An 18,147-nucleotide genomic window follows, 5' to 3' on the forward strand; every position below is an offset into this window, starting at 1 on the left:
GTCTTCCTGGACACGATAGGGATCTATCGGGAGATTGTGCAGTGCATGCATAAGATGTGGAAGCAGGCCGAGAAGACAGCGTTGATCTGTTGTTTCATGGTAAGTTGGGAGTCAAGGATGATGCCAAGGTTGTGTGCATGGTTGGTAGGGGCAGGAGGGGGTCTTCGGACGATGGGCCACCGTGTGTCATCCCAGGGGGGGGGAATGTCCCAGAAGATGAAAATCTCTGCCTTGTTGGAATTTAGCTTGACGCACTTGGTCCTCATCCAGCTGGTGACTTCTGTCAGGCTGTCTTGGAAGTTTATTCATGTGGCGGAGGCATCGTCGGAGAGGGCTAGGACAAACTGGGTATCATCGGCGTAGGAGATGATGTTGAAGCCATGGGAGCGTATGATGTCAGCCAGAGGGGTCATATAGGCGCTGAAGAGGATGGGGCTAAGGGAGGAGCCCTGGGGCATGCTGCAGATTATCAAATCAAATCAAATCATTAACATTTATAAAGCGCGCTACTCACCCGTGCGGGTCTCAAGGCGCTAGGGGGGAAAGGGGGGGTTATCGCTGCTCGAACAGCCAAGTCTTTAGGAGTCTCCGGAAAGCGGAGTGGTCCTGGGTGGTCCTGAGGCTGGTGGGGAGGGAGTTCCAGGTCTTGGCCGCCAGGAAGGAGAAAGATCTCCCACCCGCTGTGGAGCGGCGGGTGCGAGGGACGGCAGCAAGTGCGAGGCCAGCGGAGCGGAGGGGGCGGGTGGGGACGTAGAAGCTGAGGCGTCTGTTGAGGTATTCCGGTCCCTTGTTGTGGAGGGCTTTGTGTGCGTGGGTGAGAAGACGGAAGGTGATCCTTTTGCTGACTGGGAGCCAATGCAGGTGTCTCAGGTGTGCGGAGATGTGGCTGTTGCGGGGTACGTCGAGGATGAGGCGGGCCGAGGCGTTTTGGATGCGTTGCAGGCGGTTTTGGAGTTTGGCGGTGGTCCCGGCGTAGAGGGTGTTGCCGTAGTCCAGGCGACTCGTGACAAGGGCGTGGGTCACGGTTTTTCTGGTGTCGGCGGGGATCCAGCGGAAGATCTTGCGGAGCATGCGGAGAGTGAGGAAGCAGGCGGAGGACACGGCGTTGACTTGCTTGGTCATGGTGAGAAGAGGGTCCAAGATGAAGCCGAGGTTGCGGGCGTGGTCTGCGGGGGTCGGTGCGGTGCCGAGGGCCGTGGGCCACCAGGAGTCGTCCCAGGCGGACGGGGTGTTGCCGAGGATGAGGACTTCCGTTTTTTCAGAGTTCAGCTTTAGGCGGCTGAGCCTCATCCAATCTGCGACGTCCTTCATACCCTCTTGTAGGTTGGTCTTGGCGCTGGCGGGGTCCTTGGTGAGGGAGAGTACAAGTTGGGTGTCGTCGGCGTAGGAGGTGATGATGATGTCGTGCTTGCGTACGATGTCGGCGAGGGGGCTCATGTAGACATTGAAGAGTGTCGGGCTGAGCGATGAGCCTTGAGGTACGCCGCAGATGATCTTGGTGGGTTCTGAGCGAAACGGAGGGAGGTAAACTCTTTGGGAGCGGTTAGCGAGGAAGGATGCGATCCAGTCCAGGGCCTGGCCTTGGATCCCGGTGGAGCGTAGGCGGGTGATTAGGGTGCGGTGACAGACGGTGTCAAAGGCAGCCGAGAGGTCGAGGAGAATGAGGGCGACTGTTTCACCGTTGTCCATCAGGGTTCTGATGTCGTCTGTGACTGAGATGAGGGCGGTTTCCGTGCTGTGGTTGGTTCGGAATCCGGTTTGTGAAGGGTCGAGCAGGTTGTTGTCTTCCAGGAAGGTGGTCAGCTGTTTGTTGACGGTCTTTTCTATTACCTTGGCTGGGAAAGGTAGAAGAGAGATGGGGCGGAAGTTTTTCAGGTCGCTTGGGTCAGCCGTAGGTTTCTTTAGTAGGGCGTTGACTTCAGCGTGCTTCCAGCATTCGGGGAAGGTAGCAGAAGAAAAAGAAGCGTTGATGACGGTCTGGAGGTGCGGGGCGATGATGTCGTCTGCTTTGTTAAAGATGAAGTGCGGGCAGGGGTCCGAAGGGGCGCCGGAGTGGATAGAGTTCATGATGGATTTGGTTTCTTCCGTGTTGATGTGGGTCCAGTTGTTGAGGGTGATGTCCGGGGAAGCGGGTTCAGTGGTGTATGGTTGGGTCTGGTGTCCGAAGCTGTCGTGGAGGTCGCTGATCTTGCGATGGAAGAAAGTGGCGAGGGATTCGCACAAATCCTGTGAGGGCGTGACGGCGTTGGCGCTGGCGCTGGGGTTGGAGAACTCTTTGACGATGCTGAAGAGTTCTCTGCTGTTGTGGCTGTTTTTGTCTAGTCTGTCGGTGAAAAAGTTCCTTTTGGCAGTGCGGATCAGGTGGTGGTGTTCGCGTGTAGCGTTCTTGAGGGCGGTCATGTTGTCCGCGGTGTGGTCCTTGCGCCAGGCCTTCTCAAGGGCACGACAAGTTTTCTTTGATTCTTTGAGGGTGTCAGAGAACCAGAGAGGTTTTTTGGTGTTGGTCTGTCGATGCGTGCGTTTGAGGGGAGCAAGGTTGTCAGCGCAGTTGGAGATCCAGTTTGTGAGGTTGAGAGCTGCGTCGTTGGGGTCGGTGGTGAGGGTGGGTTGGTTGGCGGCGAGAGCGGAGAAGAGTTGCTCTTCAGGGATCTTGTTCCACTGTCGACGAGGGGTGGGTTGAGTGCGGAGGTGGGAGGTCTCGCGTCGGAATGTGAAGTGGACGCAGCTGTGGTCGGTCCAGTGTAGGGCAGAGGTGTGGCTGAAGAAGACGTGTTTGCTGGCGGAGAAGATAGGGTCGAGCGTGTGTCCGGCGATGTGGGTGGCGGTGTTCACCAGTTGTTTGAGGCCGAGGTTGGCGAGGTTGTCGAGCAGGGTGGTGGTGTTGGGGTCGTTGTTTTGTTCCAGATGGAAGTTGAGGTCGCCTAGGAGGATGTAGTCCGGTGAGGCGAGGGCGTGCGGGGAGATGAAGTCGGCGATGGCGTCGCTGAAAGAGGCGCGAGGTCCGGGAGGACGGTAGACGAGGGATCCTCTGAGGGTGGTCCTTGGGTCGGTGCGAATCTGAAAATGCAGGTGTTCAGCGGCGAGGGGGGGGTCTTCGGTGGAGGTGGTGACGCTGATGGAGTCTTTGAAGATGATGGCGACACCTCCTCCTACTTGGTTGGTGCGGTCTTTTCTGGAGATCTTGTAGCCTTCGGGGATGGCGGTAGCGATGTCTGGAGCAGAGGAGGCGTTCATCCATGTCTCCGTGATGAAGGCGACGTCCGGGGCTGTGGAGTCCAGGAGGTCCCAAAGTTCAACGGCGTGCTTGTGGACGGAACGAGCGTTGATCAGGATGCACTTGAGGTGGTTGATGGCGCGTGGGCTTGTGGTCGTGGTAGTTGCGTGTTGGAAGATGCGTTTGCAGGAGTTGCAGGCGAAGGGTCCATGGGTGCGTTTGGGGTGAGCTAGGAAGCAGGTTTTGGAGCACCCTGGGTTGAGGGCGTGGAGGGTGGTGGGGTCGTAGCGGATCAGCGGGGCTTGGGGGAGCTGGGGACCAGGGGTCGTGGCGCTGGGCGCGGGCCAGGCGCGGACGGGCGCAGACGGGCTTGCCTCTGGCGCGCCTCTGGCGCGCCAGCGCCGTGCCCGCTGCGCGCGCCCGCTGCGCAGTCGCGCAGCGGCCGCCATAAGAGGTAGGAGGGGGGGGGAGGGGTCAGCTGGGGGCGAATGGGAGCTGGGGGGCGGGGGCGTGCAGGAGGTCGCGGCGGGAAAGCGCGAGGGAGGGGGGGGACAGGTAGAGTGAGAGGAGCTGGGGAGGGGGTTTAGGGTGGAGGAGGGTGAGTGTTAGGAGGTTTGGAGATTAGGGAGAGAGATAGGAGTAGGGTTGTGAAGATAGGGGAGGGGGGGTTGTAGAGGTGGGTGAGGGAGAGAGGTAGAGTGAGAGGATAGGGAGATAGGTAGTAGAGGGGGTGGCGGGAGGGGGGAGAGATAGAGAAATAGATAGAGAAAATAGATAGAGAAGTCGATAGATAGGGAAATAGATAGATAGACAGATAGGTAGGTAGGAGGAGGTGGAGAGTGGGGGAGTTAGTGAGATAGGGAGCTAGAGAGATAGGAAGATAGGAGGAGTGAGGGAGGTAGATAGCGAACGGGTTAGCTAGGGGTGAGAGAGGGGGAGGCGAGTGAGGGAGGGGGATGAGGAAGGAGCAGGAGGGCAGGCTCGGGTGAAGAAGACGGAGGAGGTAGAAGAGCCGAAGACAGGAGAACAGAAGACAGAAGAGCAGAAGACAGAAGAACAGAAGAACAGAAGACAGAAGAACAGAAGAATAGAAGAACAGAAGAACAGAAGAACAGAGGACAGAAGAACAGAAGATCGGAAGAACAGAGAAGAACAGAGAAGAACAGAGAAGAACAGAGAAGAACCGAGAGGAAGAACACAGAAGCACCGAGAAGAACAGAGAAGAAGAACACAGAAGACCGGAAGAACACAGAAGAACAGAAGGGAAGAACAGAAGAACAGAAGAGAAGAACAGAAGAACACAGAAGAAGATTGCAGAGGGGGAGCGAGGAGGAAGAGACAGAGAGGAGGAAAAGAAGCAGGAGCAGGAGAGAAGGTGAGTGGCGCGGGGCAGGGCGAGGGGCTGGGAGGAGGGGGGTACTTACAGTTAGGTGGGTCTCAGGAACACAGGAACTCGGGAACTTGGAGGAGCTGCAGCGGCAGGGGGAGCGACCTACCCTTGGGTCAAGGGTCGCTACCACTGTCGCGCAGCGGCCTACCACTGTCGCGCAGCGGCCTACCACTGTCGCGCAGTGATATCTTTGGGTGCGTAGACAAAGGGTGGGAGGAGAATCCTCTGCTTCTGACCAGAGAGGACGTAAGCGATCCAGTTGAGTGCGTTGTCTTGGAAGCCAATGCTGTGGCATCTGAAGACAAGAGTGTGGTGGGAGATGGTATCGAAGGCCGCAGATAGGTTGAGGAGTATGAGGACCGCTGTACCTCCTAGGTCGAGAAGACGTCTGATGTCATCTGTTGCAGCGATCAGTGCAGTCTCGGTACTGTGGTTGGGCCGGAAACCAGATTGGGAGGGGTCGAGCTGGCTGTTGTTTTCAAGGAATTCCGTAAGCTGTCAGTTGATAGCTTTTTCCAGGACTTTGGCAGGGACAGGGAGGAGCAAGATCGGGTAGGCGTTCTTGAACACATTGGGATCTGCTGAAGGCTTCTTCAGGAGGGACTTGACCTCATTGTGCTTCCAGGCATCGGGGACAGTTGCTGTGGAGATTGAGGTGTTGAGGATTTCAGTGAGGGAGGCTCCGATTACTTCTCTTCCAAGGTTGTAGAGTTGGTGTGGGTAGGGGTCAGCGGGGGACCCTGAGTGGATGGAGGACATGATGGCGATGGTGTCTTTAGTGGAGAGAAGTTTCCATTTGGAGATCCATTGGGGTGGGAAGTGAATTGGGGTGTGGTTAAGGTCAGTGGGCTGGGGGTCGAAGTTGCAGTAAACATCCGTGATCTTGTGGTGAAAGTAGTCCGAGACGGTGTCGCAGAGGGCCTGGGAGGGGTGGACTGAGTTATGTGTGGCAGAAAGGCAGGAGAATTCTCTGACAATGTTGAACAGTTCTTTGGCGTGGTTGGTGCTAGCCTTGATGCAGGTGTTGAGAGCTTCTTTCTTGGTCACCCTGATTCAGTGGTGATAGTTGTTAAGCACGGACCTGAATGAGCAGAGGTTGGTGGGGGTCTTGTTGCTGCTCCAGTGGCGTTCTAGTTTTCTACAGTGGCGTTTGAGGCTTAGGAGCTCAGGGGTGAAACACTTAGCTGGCTTGGTGGCTTTGCGCTGGTGGTGTATTTGAGGGGGGCTATGGTGTCTGTGGCTGATGAGATCCTGTAGGAGAAGTTTTGCACGCTATGTTCAAGGGTGACTGTGGGTACAGGTCTTGCTTCTTTGAGGGTGAAGATCCAGGGATTTTCAGTGACTTTGCTCAAGTTGCGACGGGGGAAGAGTTGGGGATTCTCATTGGGACTTCTGGCCGTCCCTCGATAATGAAATGGATGATGTGGTATGAAAGCCCACTTGTTATGTAGCTCTTAATACTGTCACCATTCTGTTACTAAGTACTTCCAGTTCTGACAGATAAGAAAACTAAGACACAGAAAAGATGTGGTGTGTACAGGATGGTGGTGAAGTGGGGAAATCTGGATTGAAGCTCAGATGTCTGGTTTTAAGACATCTGAGGATTAAGAAGCAAAGCTTCATAGCTACTTTCAATATACCCTAAGTGCAAGTTCCAAAGATGGGGATTTACATCTAATTTTATAAAGTATAGCATATAGAGGTCTGAAGGATGGTAAGTTAGCCAGTGACCAAATTAATAAATCATTGGTCTAGTGGATTTCTTTAAATCCAGGTGGAGGATTATGCACTTTGCTAAATTAAGATGTATGTACAACCAAAGTAAATCACCCAGGCACAGTACTGCTAAAACCAAATAGTTGTTATTATACAAAGACTATAAAGCACAAAACAGCTAATAGACATGATAAGGTGCCACTGTTTATGGCTATAAATGTTAGATTACAGGTAATGACCTTCAAACCGCATAGACTTCACTCACTGTGGTCAGGCATGAAGTGACTGGCCAGTACTGGTTTCTAGCTTACATCATTCAGAATTCTAGTGTTGTCATCTTTCATGATAGGAACAAGAACTCTACAAGTACCAGAATCCAAAGTGATATAAGCTAAGATATCAACAAGGGGACATTTCCAGTGCAAGATGCCCTTTGCTCCGAAACTTAAATATCATTGTTTTGAGCTGGGGGAGGGCCTAGTAAATCTGTGAAGTTGTGTACACGAGTCAACACCAATACAATACGAGCATTGGGATGCCAACAGGTATGCAAACATGCCACTAACATAAAATAAAGAAAATAAAAAGAATAAAATACTGTCTAAAGGTGGTGACAATATACTTGCAATTTTGTTGTTGTTGTTGTAGCATACAATTTCAAAAGAACAGTAAGGTGACTTCTTAGCAGACAGGTGTACTCCAACCAGGATTAGAAACTCCTTTTATTTTTAATGTGTATCGCTGAAAATTTAGATTCTTATTGGTGTGAAGAAAAGGTACTATTGGTTTTGAATTACTATAACCTGAAAACAGAGTTTACTCAAAGATTGCTATAAATTAAGAAAAAGGAAAAAATATGGAAACTAAAACCCTTGCCAAAATAAAGTTTTAGCCCACCAGCCCTGGCACTGAGATGCACTTCTTTATAGGCAGGTGTGCACACATGATCAGGAAAAATAATGTCTCACATAGTAGAAATTTGCCAATGGCTGAAGTGGACTGGACAACTGCCCATGCTGTATGCTGCTGTGTGTGAATGCCAGTTGAACAGACTAATTCATGACAAGGACTGACTCGATGGCACTCTATGTACGTATCGATGTATGTATTTTTATTTAAGATAATTTTCATTACATGAGCCTTGTGAGGCATCTAAAGCTGTCTCTAGTCAAATCTAAAAATATTAAAATGGGTTTTTAAGGGTTCCGTTAGGGGTCGGCTGGCAAAAGAAATAAGTATTTGCAAAAACCAGCAGGTCTCAACTTTGTGACCTATTGTCTTTGCCAATGCTTTTTGTCAATGATGTGCATCGATAAAAAACAAAATTATTTTTACCAAGGCAGTTTAACATTGGCAAAAAAAAAGGTGCAATGAAGTGGCCGCTTCATACGTGCTCATAATTCCCTAGACGTGTGCATCCATAATGACGTATGCGTGCAAATGCATCACCACTCATGCACAAACCCATGAAATGACGTGAGAACATCACCTATTTACCGGTCGAAGATGGATGATGCCATTTGGATTGGTAAATAAAAATGTATCATTTTAAAACCACAAAAGCACATTTTGCACAGCACAGTAGCCCAGCTGCAAATGTCACTGGTCTGGCCATCCAAAAAATGAATTTAAAAAATGTTATGCACCGTGAGGGGCTTGGGGAGCAACAGATGAGTGGGTGGGGGTGCTGATGTGAGGGGAAGAAATCAGGAGTAGGCAGGAGGCAAAGATGCAACAGACGCGCAAGACTGGGCAGAGGAAGGCCCAAAAGACGTGATGAAAAAGCCAGGAAGGGGTAGGGAAAGCAGTGGACGAGCTTGGGAGGAGGGATAAGGGAACAATATGGGGGGAGGGGCAGTGGAAGCAGCACATGAGGGAGAGAGTTATTAAACACATGCAATCTCATGGAGTGCTAAAAAAAAGGAAGTTCAATAACGTGAGCGGTGGAAGAATACAAGTCAACCAGTCAAATGCGTGGTAAAAAGTTTATGCTCCAAGAAAGGTACAAATACAAGAAGAGGAAGGCAAGCCATCAAACAAGAAGCAAGCAAATCACTGCAGCTGTAAAGTCAGCCATTGCAAGGAATTGGCAGACTTTAAGTCCACTGTAAGTTTTTAGCATGATCCAAAAGAGGCTTTCAGTTACAGACAGCTAAAAGAAACCTAAAAAGTGGATCATGAGGGGCTTCCCTCATTGATAGAAATATAAGTAAAAGTATCAGCGACAATGCTTCTTTAAGAGGAAATAGATTTGCAATGAAGAATCTGACAGCGAAGCTGACAAAAACAATCTTCAAATAGGGTGTGGCTGCACATTTGTGAGTTATGTGATGATTCTACTTAAAAAAGGTAATTTGTTTACAATCTTCTCCATCTATCGTTCTCATCTGCACATGTTAATGTCTTCCTTAGCAGTCTATCTCTTTTTCATCTCTTCATTTTCACTATTTATCTCTTTGACACTGGCACTCCATCTGTGTGTTCCACACTTTCCCACTTCATTTAATGCTTTCACATCCTTCCAGTGCCTATTTTGCTTCATCTCTTTTGTATTCCTTCTCTTTAATTCCTGTCTCACATGCCTCCACTCTTGCATGCACCCCACTCTCTCTATGTCTCATATCGGTTGATATTTGTAAAAGATAACAGACACTCAGTATAACACATAGAGGTCCTAATGTATATTCCGTGTAAAATAGCCAGCACACATAAAATAACCAGACAAACCACCGACTCAACTGGCCAGAGCTCCAGACTGAAGTCTGTTGTAGCATATAATGCAAAACTCCATATCCTTTGGTGCTACATTTATACACTTTTATTACTAGAAGTGAATGGCAGCTGGGACATTGGACACACCTAATAAGAAGGTGCTGGGCTCTTATCGTGGGAAGAATGCGAAAAGACCTTGGAAGACTGTTACAAGTTTCTTGTATAAAAAGCGGACTCTACTGCTTTCTGCAACCCTCACTCCAGTGTGCAAACTTCAGAACAGGGCTAGGCACGCCTACTAGGAAGGCTGAGCTAAAATGTGCACTGTACAACACAGGATAACAAAATGGCAGCTCATTTCAAATATATGTGCAATAATTCCAAGGCTTTAGTGATCTTCAAGCAGGTTTAAAAACAAATCCCCAAATACTGATACGGAGTGATATATCTGCCTATGTTAGTACAAACAGTGTGGTACATGTAAGTTCTGCGCTCTGACTCTTTCTCATGTTTAACCCCCTCCTCTACAGCTCACCCTCTCGTTCATTTATTGACTGTTGCATTCCTTCCCACTCTTTGTATCTCTGCCTTTCATTCTTTTGCTCTTCTTTTCTGGAATCTCATGCCTCACTCTACTGGCATCTCTCAGTATTTTCTATCCTTCTCTTCTGCGTACCACACGTTTCTCTATTTTGCAGTGTTTTGTTTTCTTAGCTCTGCCGTCTCTATGGCACCCTCATTGCTCATTGCCCCCTGTGTATCTCTCTGCTGCCTGTGTCTGCCCCCTACTGTCAATCAGGGGACCACATATGCTTTTCTGTCAAAAGTACTTGTTTTTTCTAACCACCTCATGCCTCTCTGTTCCAAAACTCCATGTATGTAACTATGTGACCATCTAGTTATAACAACTTGGGTGTTTCAGTTAAGCATATAACTATGTAAAATATAACTATGCTTCTAGCAGATGGGTGAATATTTTACTTTACTGACTATATTACTTTGTAATTATGCCAAATGAGTAGCTGCATGAGTTTTGTTTATAAAGGTAACGAAATGTGCAACAGCCCTTCATATGCAAGTATGTAACTGCAGCTGCTGTGTTGTGGTTACAGACCCCTGCCTGATGCCCATGGATGAAGGGTCCTGCGCCCAGTACATGCTGCTCTGGTATTATCACCAAGACACCAACTCCTGTCGCCCATTCGTCTTCGGAGGATGTGGAGGAAACAGCAACCAGTTTAAATCGAAACTGAAGTGTGAGATCAGGTGTAAAAGCACCCCAGGTAACATCACTGAGCCATGTGAACCCCGTTTTGCCCACCATGTCAGTGTTACTGGGTACCTCTTGGAACTGAAAGACACCTCGTTCACCGGGCTTCCTCTGGAAGGAAGGGACGCCTGGTGGTAGGATGAGGTACTAACCCAACTCCTGGTTATCAGAGGCACCATGAATCAAATGACAGGTCGAAACCGAAGGGAACGTGGTTACTGGGGCATGCAGGAAATACATGGTTCTGTTCTATCACAATAAGCTCATTTATGGATAAATGGGATGGACAAGGCAAAATCATTAACTTCCTTTTGAACACTGCCCATGTGTTTGCATGTCCTCTTCCTTCCTATCTCTTGCACCCGTCATCCGCTCTCATTAGACCCCTGTCTCCCCGTCTTCTTGCCCTTTCAATCTCGTCCCACCCTTCCTTTCACTCCGTTTCTATTTATTATCCCTATCTTTTTTCTGCCTATCTTTCTGTCTCACACCAATTTGTTGTAACATGTAGTTTTCCTCTTTTTTCTCAAATAATTGCTATTTATCTCTTTCCTCCGTGCTGTTTTTGTGTCTCTCACTTTCGACATTCCTCTATCCAGATTGCTTCTCCATTTTTTACATTGTCTCGGATTCTTTTTGTTTTCCATCTGATTCTTAGCCTGCCGAACCTGCTCACAGTTCAGCTCTCTCAAACCCTGATTTAAGAGGGTCCAGCGCCATTTTAGCGCCGCCTTGGTGTAATTTTTTGACGCTAAGGTGGCTTTTTCCTGCGCCAGATTTACAAAGTGATGCAATACATGCACTGCGCCACTTTGGGGGGGGGGGGTGGGGGTTGAAAAAATGGCGCAAGAAATCTAAGAGATTTCTTTGCAGCATTATTTTCGCCACTTTTAATGCTTGCTTAGGGCAGGTGTTTAGAGGGGGCACACCATTGTTTACAGTGGATCCAAAGTACTATTCAGGGTTAGCGCCAACATTTTGGCGTAAACCCTGAACAGTACATCAATAGCGTCAAACATTTTGATGCTTTTGCCTCCTACTCTGCGCCATGGTGCGCCTTAGCGTAGATACGGCGCACACATGGTGGCAGTAGGAGGGCGCTAAGAGGTGCAAGGCAAGTGCCGCTGCACTGGGTGCAGTGCCACTTTCCTTAAAATCTGCCCCTCAGTTTTTTTACACACAGAGGTAGAGCTGGCCTTCTGAGGAAGCAAAGGCATTCACTCTTTGAAGGTATGTATTGTTTATTGTACGTTAGTCATTCTTTATTTCTTCAAACCTATTAATTATCAGTAAAGATCCTTCACTACCCATTCTTCCTCTCTTCCTCGTTCACTTGTTAATTTTGAGCCATTCTACCTCTCTTCAGACTTACAAGGACTCGGATTCAGTTTTCACCAGACTTTTTCCTACCCTAATGCCCTCCCATTCCTTGATCCCTCCCCTTCAAAGGGCCTTCTTACAGGATGAGGACCCACAAGGTGAACATCTTTTTTTGTCTGTCCAGTTGAAAGGTAATTTTGTACGTGGTTGCTGTTGTAGGTACATCAGCTTCCTGCAGACCTACTGAGCTGTTCTGTGGGTCCTTTTTGTGAATTAGTATTTACTTCCTTTTTATCGGTGTGTGAGGTTAGGTGGAGCTTGTATGTGGCAGAGGTCAGGCAAACATGCACTGGTCCAAGGGGATGGCCATCCACCATGAAGAAACCTCAGCAGTCCAGACTGCAGGATCTGTCTGCCGCTAGATGCAGTATTCGGTTGGCACCTGTCCCTGTTCTGTGATCCATGGGTGGAATCGTCTTGCATCAGTAGTTTCTATAAATTGTGATTCAGGAAAATTCAAGGGCATTCCAATATATTCTGCTTTGCAAATGAATCCTTATCCTTGGGCTCAAACTCACTGGGAGGCTCTTGCAGCTGGCATTGTGGACCTGCTTGGCAATTTGACAGGTTTCCATTTTGGAGATGTACTCCATCCTCTTTGTGGTATACAAAGGTTACACAAGTTGATTCCCAAGTTTTCTTTTAAGATTATAACTCTCCAGTAGGTGGTTCTGACAATCAATCCAGGTGACTTTATCATGGCTCCATCGATCATTTCACCACGTTTCAGTTCTGCAGTGTCATTATAAAATTCTCTGGTTAACTGTATGTCGACAGCATTTTCAATTCACCATTATCCCTTTTGGGCTGATAACTGTGCCCAGAGTGCTCATAAAAGTGATGTGGCTGCTACATTCAGAGAGGACCCTGGTTATGCTTATGCGGATGAGTTTGGCACCCTTGGGACACGGAGTGCTCAAGATGGTATTGGACTGGTATGACATCCTAGTGAGTTTCAGAAAATCACATTTCTGTCTATCTCAGTCCCTGGAGTTAATTGGGCATTCTTTCCCATTTTGTAGGAGAAAGTGTTTCTATCTGAGGGGCATGTTCAAGCTCAAGAGGAGGATTCTCTAGGGATTTTTACTCCAGTCCCTCATAGCTCCGGTGTATTTATGGCTCCATCTTAAAGGGCCCATTACCTTCATATTGTTCCTGCTTCCTTGTAAGAGAACCCACCTCAAACATATGGTTTAATGTATCCTGGGCTGGTGGGATCTGGCCTTGTGCCTAAGTGATCTTCCCTTCCAGGACCCAGACACCTCTGCCACCTGCTGCAGTGGTGATTCCAGTCACCCAATCTTAGGAGGAATATGTTGTTGACTCCTGGTATCCTGCTGTGATGGCGATTGATGATAGTGCCACAGGCTGGGGTGCTATCTTTGGTCAGATGGAAGCTCAGGGCTGGTGGTACCAGGTGGATTTTAGCAGATCATTCAACTGGCAGGCCTCAAAGCAATGTGGCAGGGTCCGTTGACTTTCTCACCTCTTATCCTCAGCATAGTGGTTTGCACAATAAATACTGTGGTCACAGCTTTCTTCAGTCACCAATGGGGCAAGGGACCTCTGGCCCTGGGGGTTTTGGCAGCCAAGATGTTCATATCATCAGTGTGATCTCTGATTTCCTTGCTTGATGTGCTCATCTATGTAGTGGTGATATAGTGGAACAACCACATGATTGGGGTTCTTATAACTCACTGAACATTTGTATTTCACACATTGTGGGCCTGATGTACAAAATGTCCATTCAAATTTTGTGAATGAACCTGTGTAAAAACAGGTCAGTTAACAAAATCCTAGTTCGTAGTGGGTCTCAATCCGACCTTCCTCATCAGTATTCATCAGGTAGGTTGCTGATTGCGACTCACAATAATTGGATACCATCAAAGGGATGGTGACCTGCTACTGTCAGCAAATCATCATGCCCGTGAACTTTTTTAAAATACAGATCATTTTCCATAGAGGGAATATTCACATAGAAAGAAGTGGACCACCGCTTACTCCCCAACAAACTTTTTAGATATATGTTCACAAATGGGAAGGAGTCCTATGGGGACCCCTTCTGTTTTGAGAGTGATTTACCACCCTATCTTGGGAGTTGTTAATTTTAAGATATTTGCAACCAGATAATAGTCAAAAAATATTGATACATACCATAATGAATTGCTATTTGGAAGGGACTTTCTAAACAACACCTTTGCACATAGCAATTCACAATTCGTTTCTAAACCCATTTTGCAATTCAGTAGCTGTTTCCTTCCTTTAAATGTGTGTCTCTTTACTGCTTTATTGGCCTTAGACAATACTCATGGGCAGATGGGGAAGCCTTTTTAGTTGGAATTCTAGTTTAATTTCACACATACCTTATTGGAAAAAAATCATGTGTGTTGTGTCTGACTGCTGTTGTTCTGTGGTTTATCATTTCATCTATGTGCTCCTTCAGTTTGGAGGCTTTGGTAGATCCTCAGAAGTAATGACTGGGGAAGGTCACCCAGGTAGGAAATACTGGGTAAACTGAAGCTAAGGGTGTTATAGGTCTCTTAAGGTGTAGAATGTCTCAAATTAATCTAATGAAGATTGGAAGAGAAAGTGTAATGGGCTCAAGTCAATTGAGTGAATGGTTCTGGCTCCCAACTGGATAATTCTATGCTGTAACTAGAGCTTATGTTCAAATGGTACATTTAGTTAAGTTTGATTTAACCTGTTTACCTTGAAAATCACCAAATTCTTCCTTGTCAATTTATGTAACAATAGGACAAACATTGATGGCTTTGGGAGCAGACAAAAATTGTGCATGTCCTTCAGATAAAATGTAACATTGTGGACAGTAGATGGCCTGAACGAAGCCACAATAGAACAAATACATTTATCTGTATACATCTTTTCCACATGTTCTGAGAACACAGGGATTCGCTGTTCCGGAGAATACTCAGGGCTGTCCAGTACAATAAGTGGTCCATAGAAGGTCTGGTGATATCTGTTTCACCAGAATCTATGTTTGAATTGTCTTTGGTGTCAATGGGATACAAAAGTAGCCATACATATTTGTTTCAGGTGTTACTGTTTTTCAAGGACTCGGAGAGAATCGTACATAACTGCATAGCTCCAATTTGCTGGTCTACGTTATACATTTTTACAATCATTTTGTGTGCATTCAATTGGGTTTATTTATTTAGTTCTAATCATTTAGATTTTGATTTTATCTGTTTTGGCATTAATTTTGGTGGACTACTATTGTCTTATGTTAAACATTTTTCGACTTGTAATGAAAATGTCTTTGAGCAAGAAGCTGATATACAAGTTTTGTTCATAAATAAATATTTTGTTTTGTTGAAAAAAAATATCTTCCACTTGCTATTGAGCATAAAGTGAACTCAAAATTGTGAACTTTGTTGGTCATATCGATTTTATCAGTAGATAAAAGGCAGCCCTAAACATAACACTGGAAACTAAGAAAACACACATTTGTATGCCGACTGACACATATTGTCTTCCAAGCAAAATCATATTGCTAACTCCGAATTTAATTGCATCTTAACACACATTAAATGGGGGTGTGGAGGCAAATAAGAGTCATATCTCACATATTGTTTGTGCTGATCATCCAGCTAAGTTAATTCCGGAAATACACAATTGACTCCTGTACACTAAGCACTAGTCTTACTTCAGAAATAACAAATGAAAGGGTGAGATTTTCATTGAAAAAACAGCAATTACGATATACATTGACAATTCTCCATTCTTTACCAAAATAGAAATTGAGTGGCAAACGTTTCACTATTAGCAAGAGCCTAAATGGTGAAACGTTCTAACAATCAAGTGAGGAGTTCGTCAGTGTATAGATGTTCATATTGTTTCACATTCAAGACCACAAAACGAAAAAAACAAACTATAAAGTTTTTCAGTAGACCATCATCTTCATGATTGACTGTTAAATGATGCTTCTCAAGTAATGACATTTTCATACCAGGAATAATTATAAAGGTAAAATGATGGTGAACATTAGGCTTCATACATATACCGATTGTAGTATTTGTTGATGGTCTGTCAATGAAAGTTTGCCCACATATCAGTCCAGAGTCTAAAATTAGGTATTAACAAAAGAAACATTTATCTGCGAATCACAGAGAGTGGCGACAAGGGAATCCCCCAACTCCCAATGGACATAAGCTGCACAAGTGAAAATGTGTAGTTTTTCGTATACAGGGCCATAATGGATCTAATTTTAGGAGACAAATAAAGATGTTACACTGGCACAAGTTTCTGAAATAATAAGAAAGTATGCAACAACTTTCAAATAGGTACACAAATATAAACTCTTGCTGCTGAGCAAGTTAATCAGATATTTCTTCCCTCAAATGCCAAGCATGGAAATAAGACTTTACACGTCATAGATGGGCACAACCTGAAGGCATGGTTAGCATGAGAAGAAAGCTGGCTGCAGCAGTTACAGTTACGCTAAAGCAAAATTAAAAAAATGTTTTTCTTCTTTCATTAGCATTTATTTCAGTGAAAGACCATAAAAGCACAATCATACAATGTGGTACATACAATACATACAAAAAAGTTCAATTGAATCAAGCAGACATGTCAGTATTGTCTTTCAATACAGTGTTAGAAGTTTGGAAAGTATCCAGTTCGGTATCGAATTAAGTAGTTTGCACTACTGTGGCCTACATTTACTGACATAAATACTAAGATTAGATTTTGCATTATGGTGTAAGGGAGTACAATTATTAATTCTTGAAGTTTCTTTGTTTACTGTCTTACATTCCTTATTAATTCCATGAATTATAAGCTGTCCTATGTTTTTGTCTTTGCCTTGTCAGTCCACAGTGATTGAGGGGTGCTAGTGAATAAAAAAGAAGGGGAATTTTGAATGGCCACGAAGTGTCTGACTCAGAGATAAATACACGTGAGGGGACAATTAAAGTGTGGTAGATGAAAAAAATAATCTGTCACCTAATCCCACTCTCCTATATGTGGAAATCCACCTTTTGTATAAAATCATGCTAAATCTAACGGTGCATTTTTCTTTCTGTTCTTGCTCTTAGAATCCACCCCAGGGAGGTGATTTTATTGCCCATCGTCCCACAAACAACGCAGATCTGAGGAAATAAGTGTTCTATTTCCAGAACCTACGCAGTTTGGATGTTGTTTACAGGAAGAACCATGACCAATAGAACATTGTTCTTCATGAGAGAAAATGAAGAGAAGTCCAGCGATTAGGTGCCAGTCATGCAGGCACACATTGTGATTACCTTGATTGTGCCAGCCCTAAGAAAATGAACATTTTGTGGGAGGAAAGACATTTAATGAATACAGAAAAGAGTGAGGGGGCTGACATCTTTACTTTACTGAGGTGTTATGAAGTAAAGTAAAAAAAAAATAACTACTTGTAAAAGCAAGAGGACTTGGAATAAAACTGATGGCATTATAATTCTGATTTCCAAAGGACCTCTGGGAAAACGTGTAGTTGTGACATCTTTTATCAAGAAAGTAAGTGTGGTTGTGATGCACATGATGGATTACCATGTTTGTACTTTGACTTAAATGATGATGTAGCGTGTGGCAGGCTAAAATTCACTGTGTGAATAGAGCCAAATAAAGTTGTATATTTTCTGGCCTTCTTTTCGACATGGGTGGATACAATTTCTCGAGGGTAGTAGAAATCACATATTTGAATGTTGAATCCTGCTCCGTGGTATCAGAGACTTAATGTCTTTTGAATACAACAAAACAGAATATTCCACCCTCATTTGGGAGCCAGTTCACCAAAGTTAAAGTCATACAGTAAAATGTAAATGCAATCTCAGTAGCCATAAAAGCAACGTGATGCCATGTAATTAGCCATGTTCTATAGCACCGTGCTTGGAATTGTTAAAATAAATTCATTTTTCGAAAGCTGTGATGCATTGGAGTATTAGAGCTTATGGAATCGGGTGTAAAGTATGCTGTAAAATGTTTTATTTCATATCAAATCCGTGGGCCTAGGTCTCCTACAACTCTTTTTAATCACACAGTAGTTTGTACGTGTTTGTATCCATTCAGTGTTCCTTCATTTAATAGTTTATCATTTTATTCTATTATTCATCTGTTGTTTCACAACCACTAGTTATTTAATCCTTCAAATAAGCATCTCCTTCAGTCAAAAACACTTTCAGTCAACACGCCTTAATTAAAAAGATTTCATTTAAGCTCTCATCCTACCAAGCAGCGTAACCATACCGTCAGCTAAGCTCTCCTTGACCAAGCAGTCCTTTATTCAAGCACTTCTACAAAAACCCACCACCAACCAGATACTCATGCAGCAAACTTCCCTTCCTCCAAACATCCATCCACCACATTATGCCTTCCACCAAACAATTCTTTAGTCAATCCTTTTAACCAATATCTCTTCCACCAAACATTACTCCACCATATATGCTTCCACCTAACTCATTGGGGCACACCACCATAAAGCAC

General features: G+C 45.6%; 1 protein-coding gene across 1 annotated transcript in view; it reads left to right on the forward strand.

Moving 5' to 3' along the window:
• The window catches only part of LOC138288093 (collagen alpha-1(VII) chain-like), a 963,348-nt gene extending 945,732 nt beyond the window's left edge, over positions 1-17,616 (forward strand). The window contains exons 100-101 of the mRNA XM_069229319.1: positions 10,145-10,315; positions 16,737-17,616. Of these exons, the coding sequence (XP_069085420.1) occupies positions 10,145-10,315; positions 16,737-16,756 (191 nt within the window). The 3' untranslated portion in view covers positions 16,757-17,616. The remainder of the gene's footprint in view (positions 1-10,144; positions 10,316-16,736) is intronic.
• Positions 17,617-18,147: the final 531 nt, after the last annotated feature.

This window comes from Pleurodeles waltl, chromosome 4_1, assembly GCF_031143425.1.
Source record: "Pleurodeles waltl isolate 20211129_DDA chromosome 4_1, aPleWal1.hap1.20221129, whole genome shotgun sequence".
In the NCBI taxonomy this organism is placed as follows: Eukaryota; Metazoa; Chordata; class Amphibia; order Caudata; family Salamandridae; genus Pleurodeles; species Pleurodeles waltl.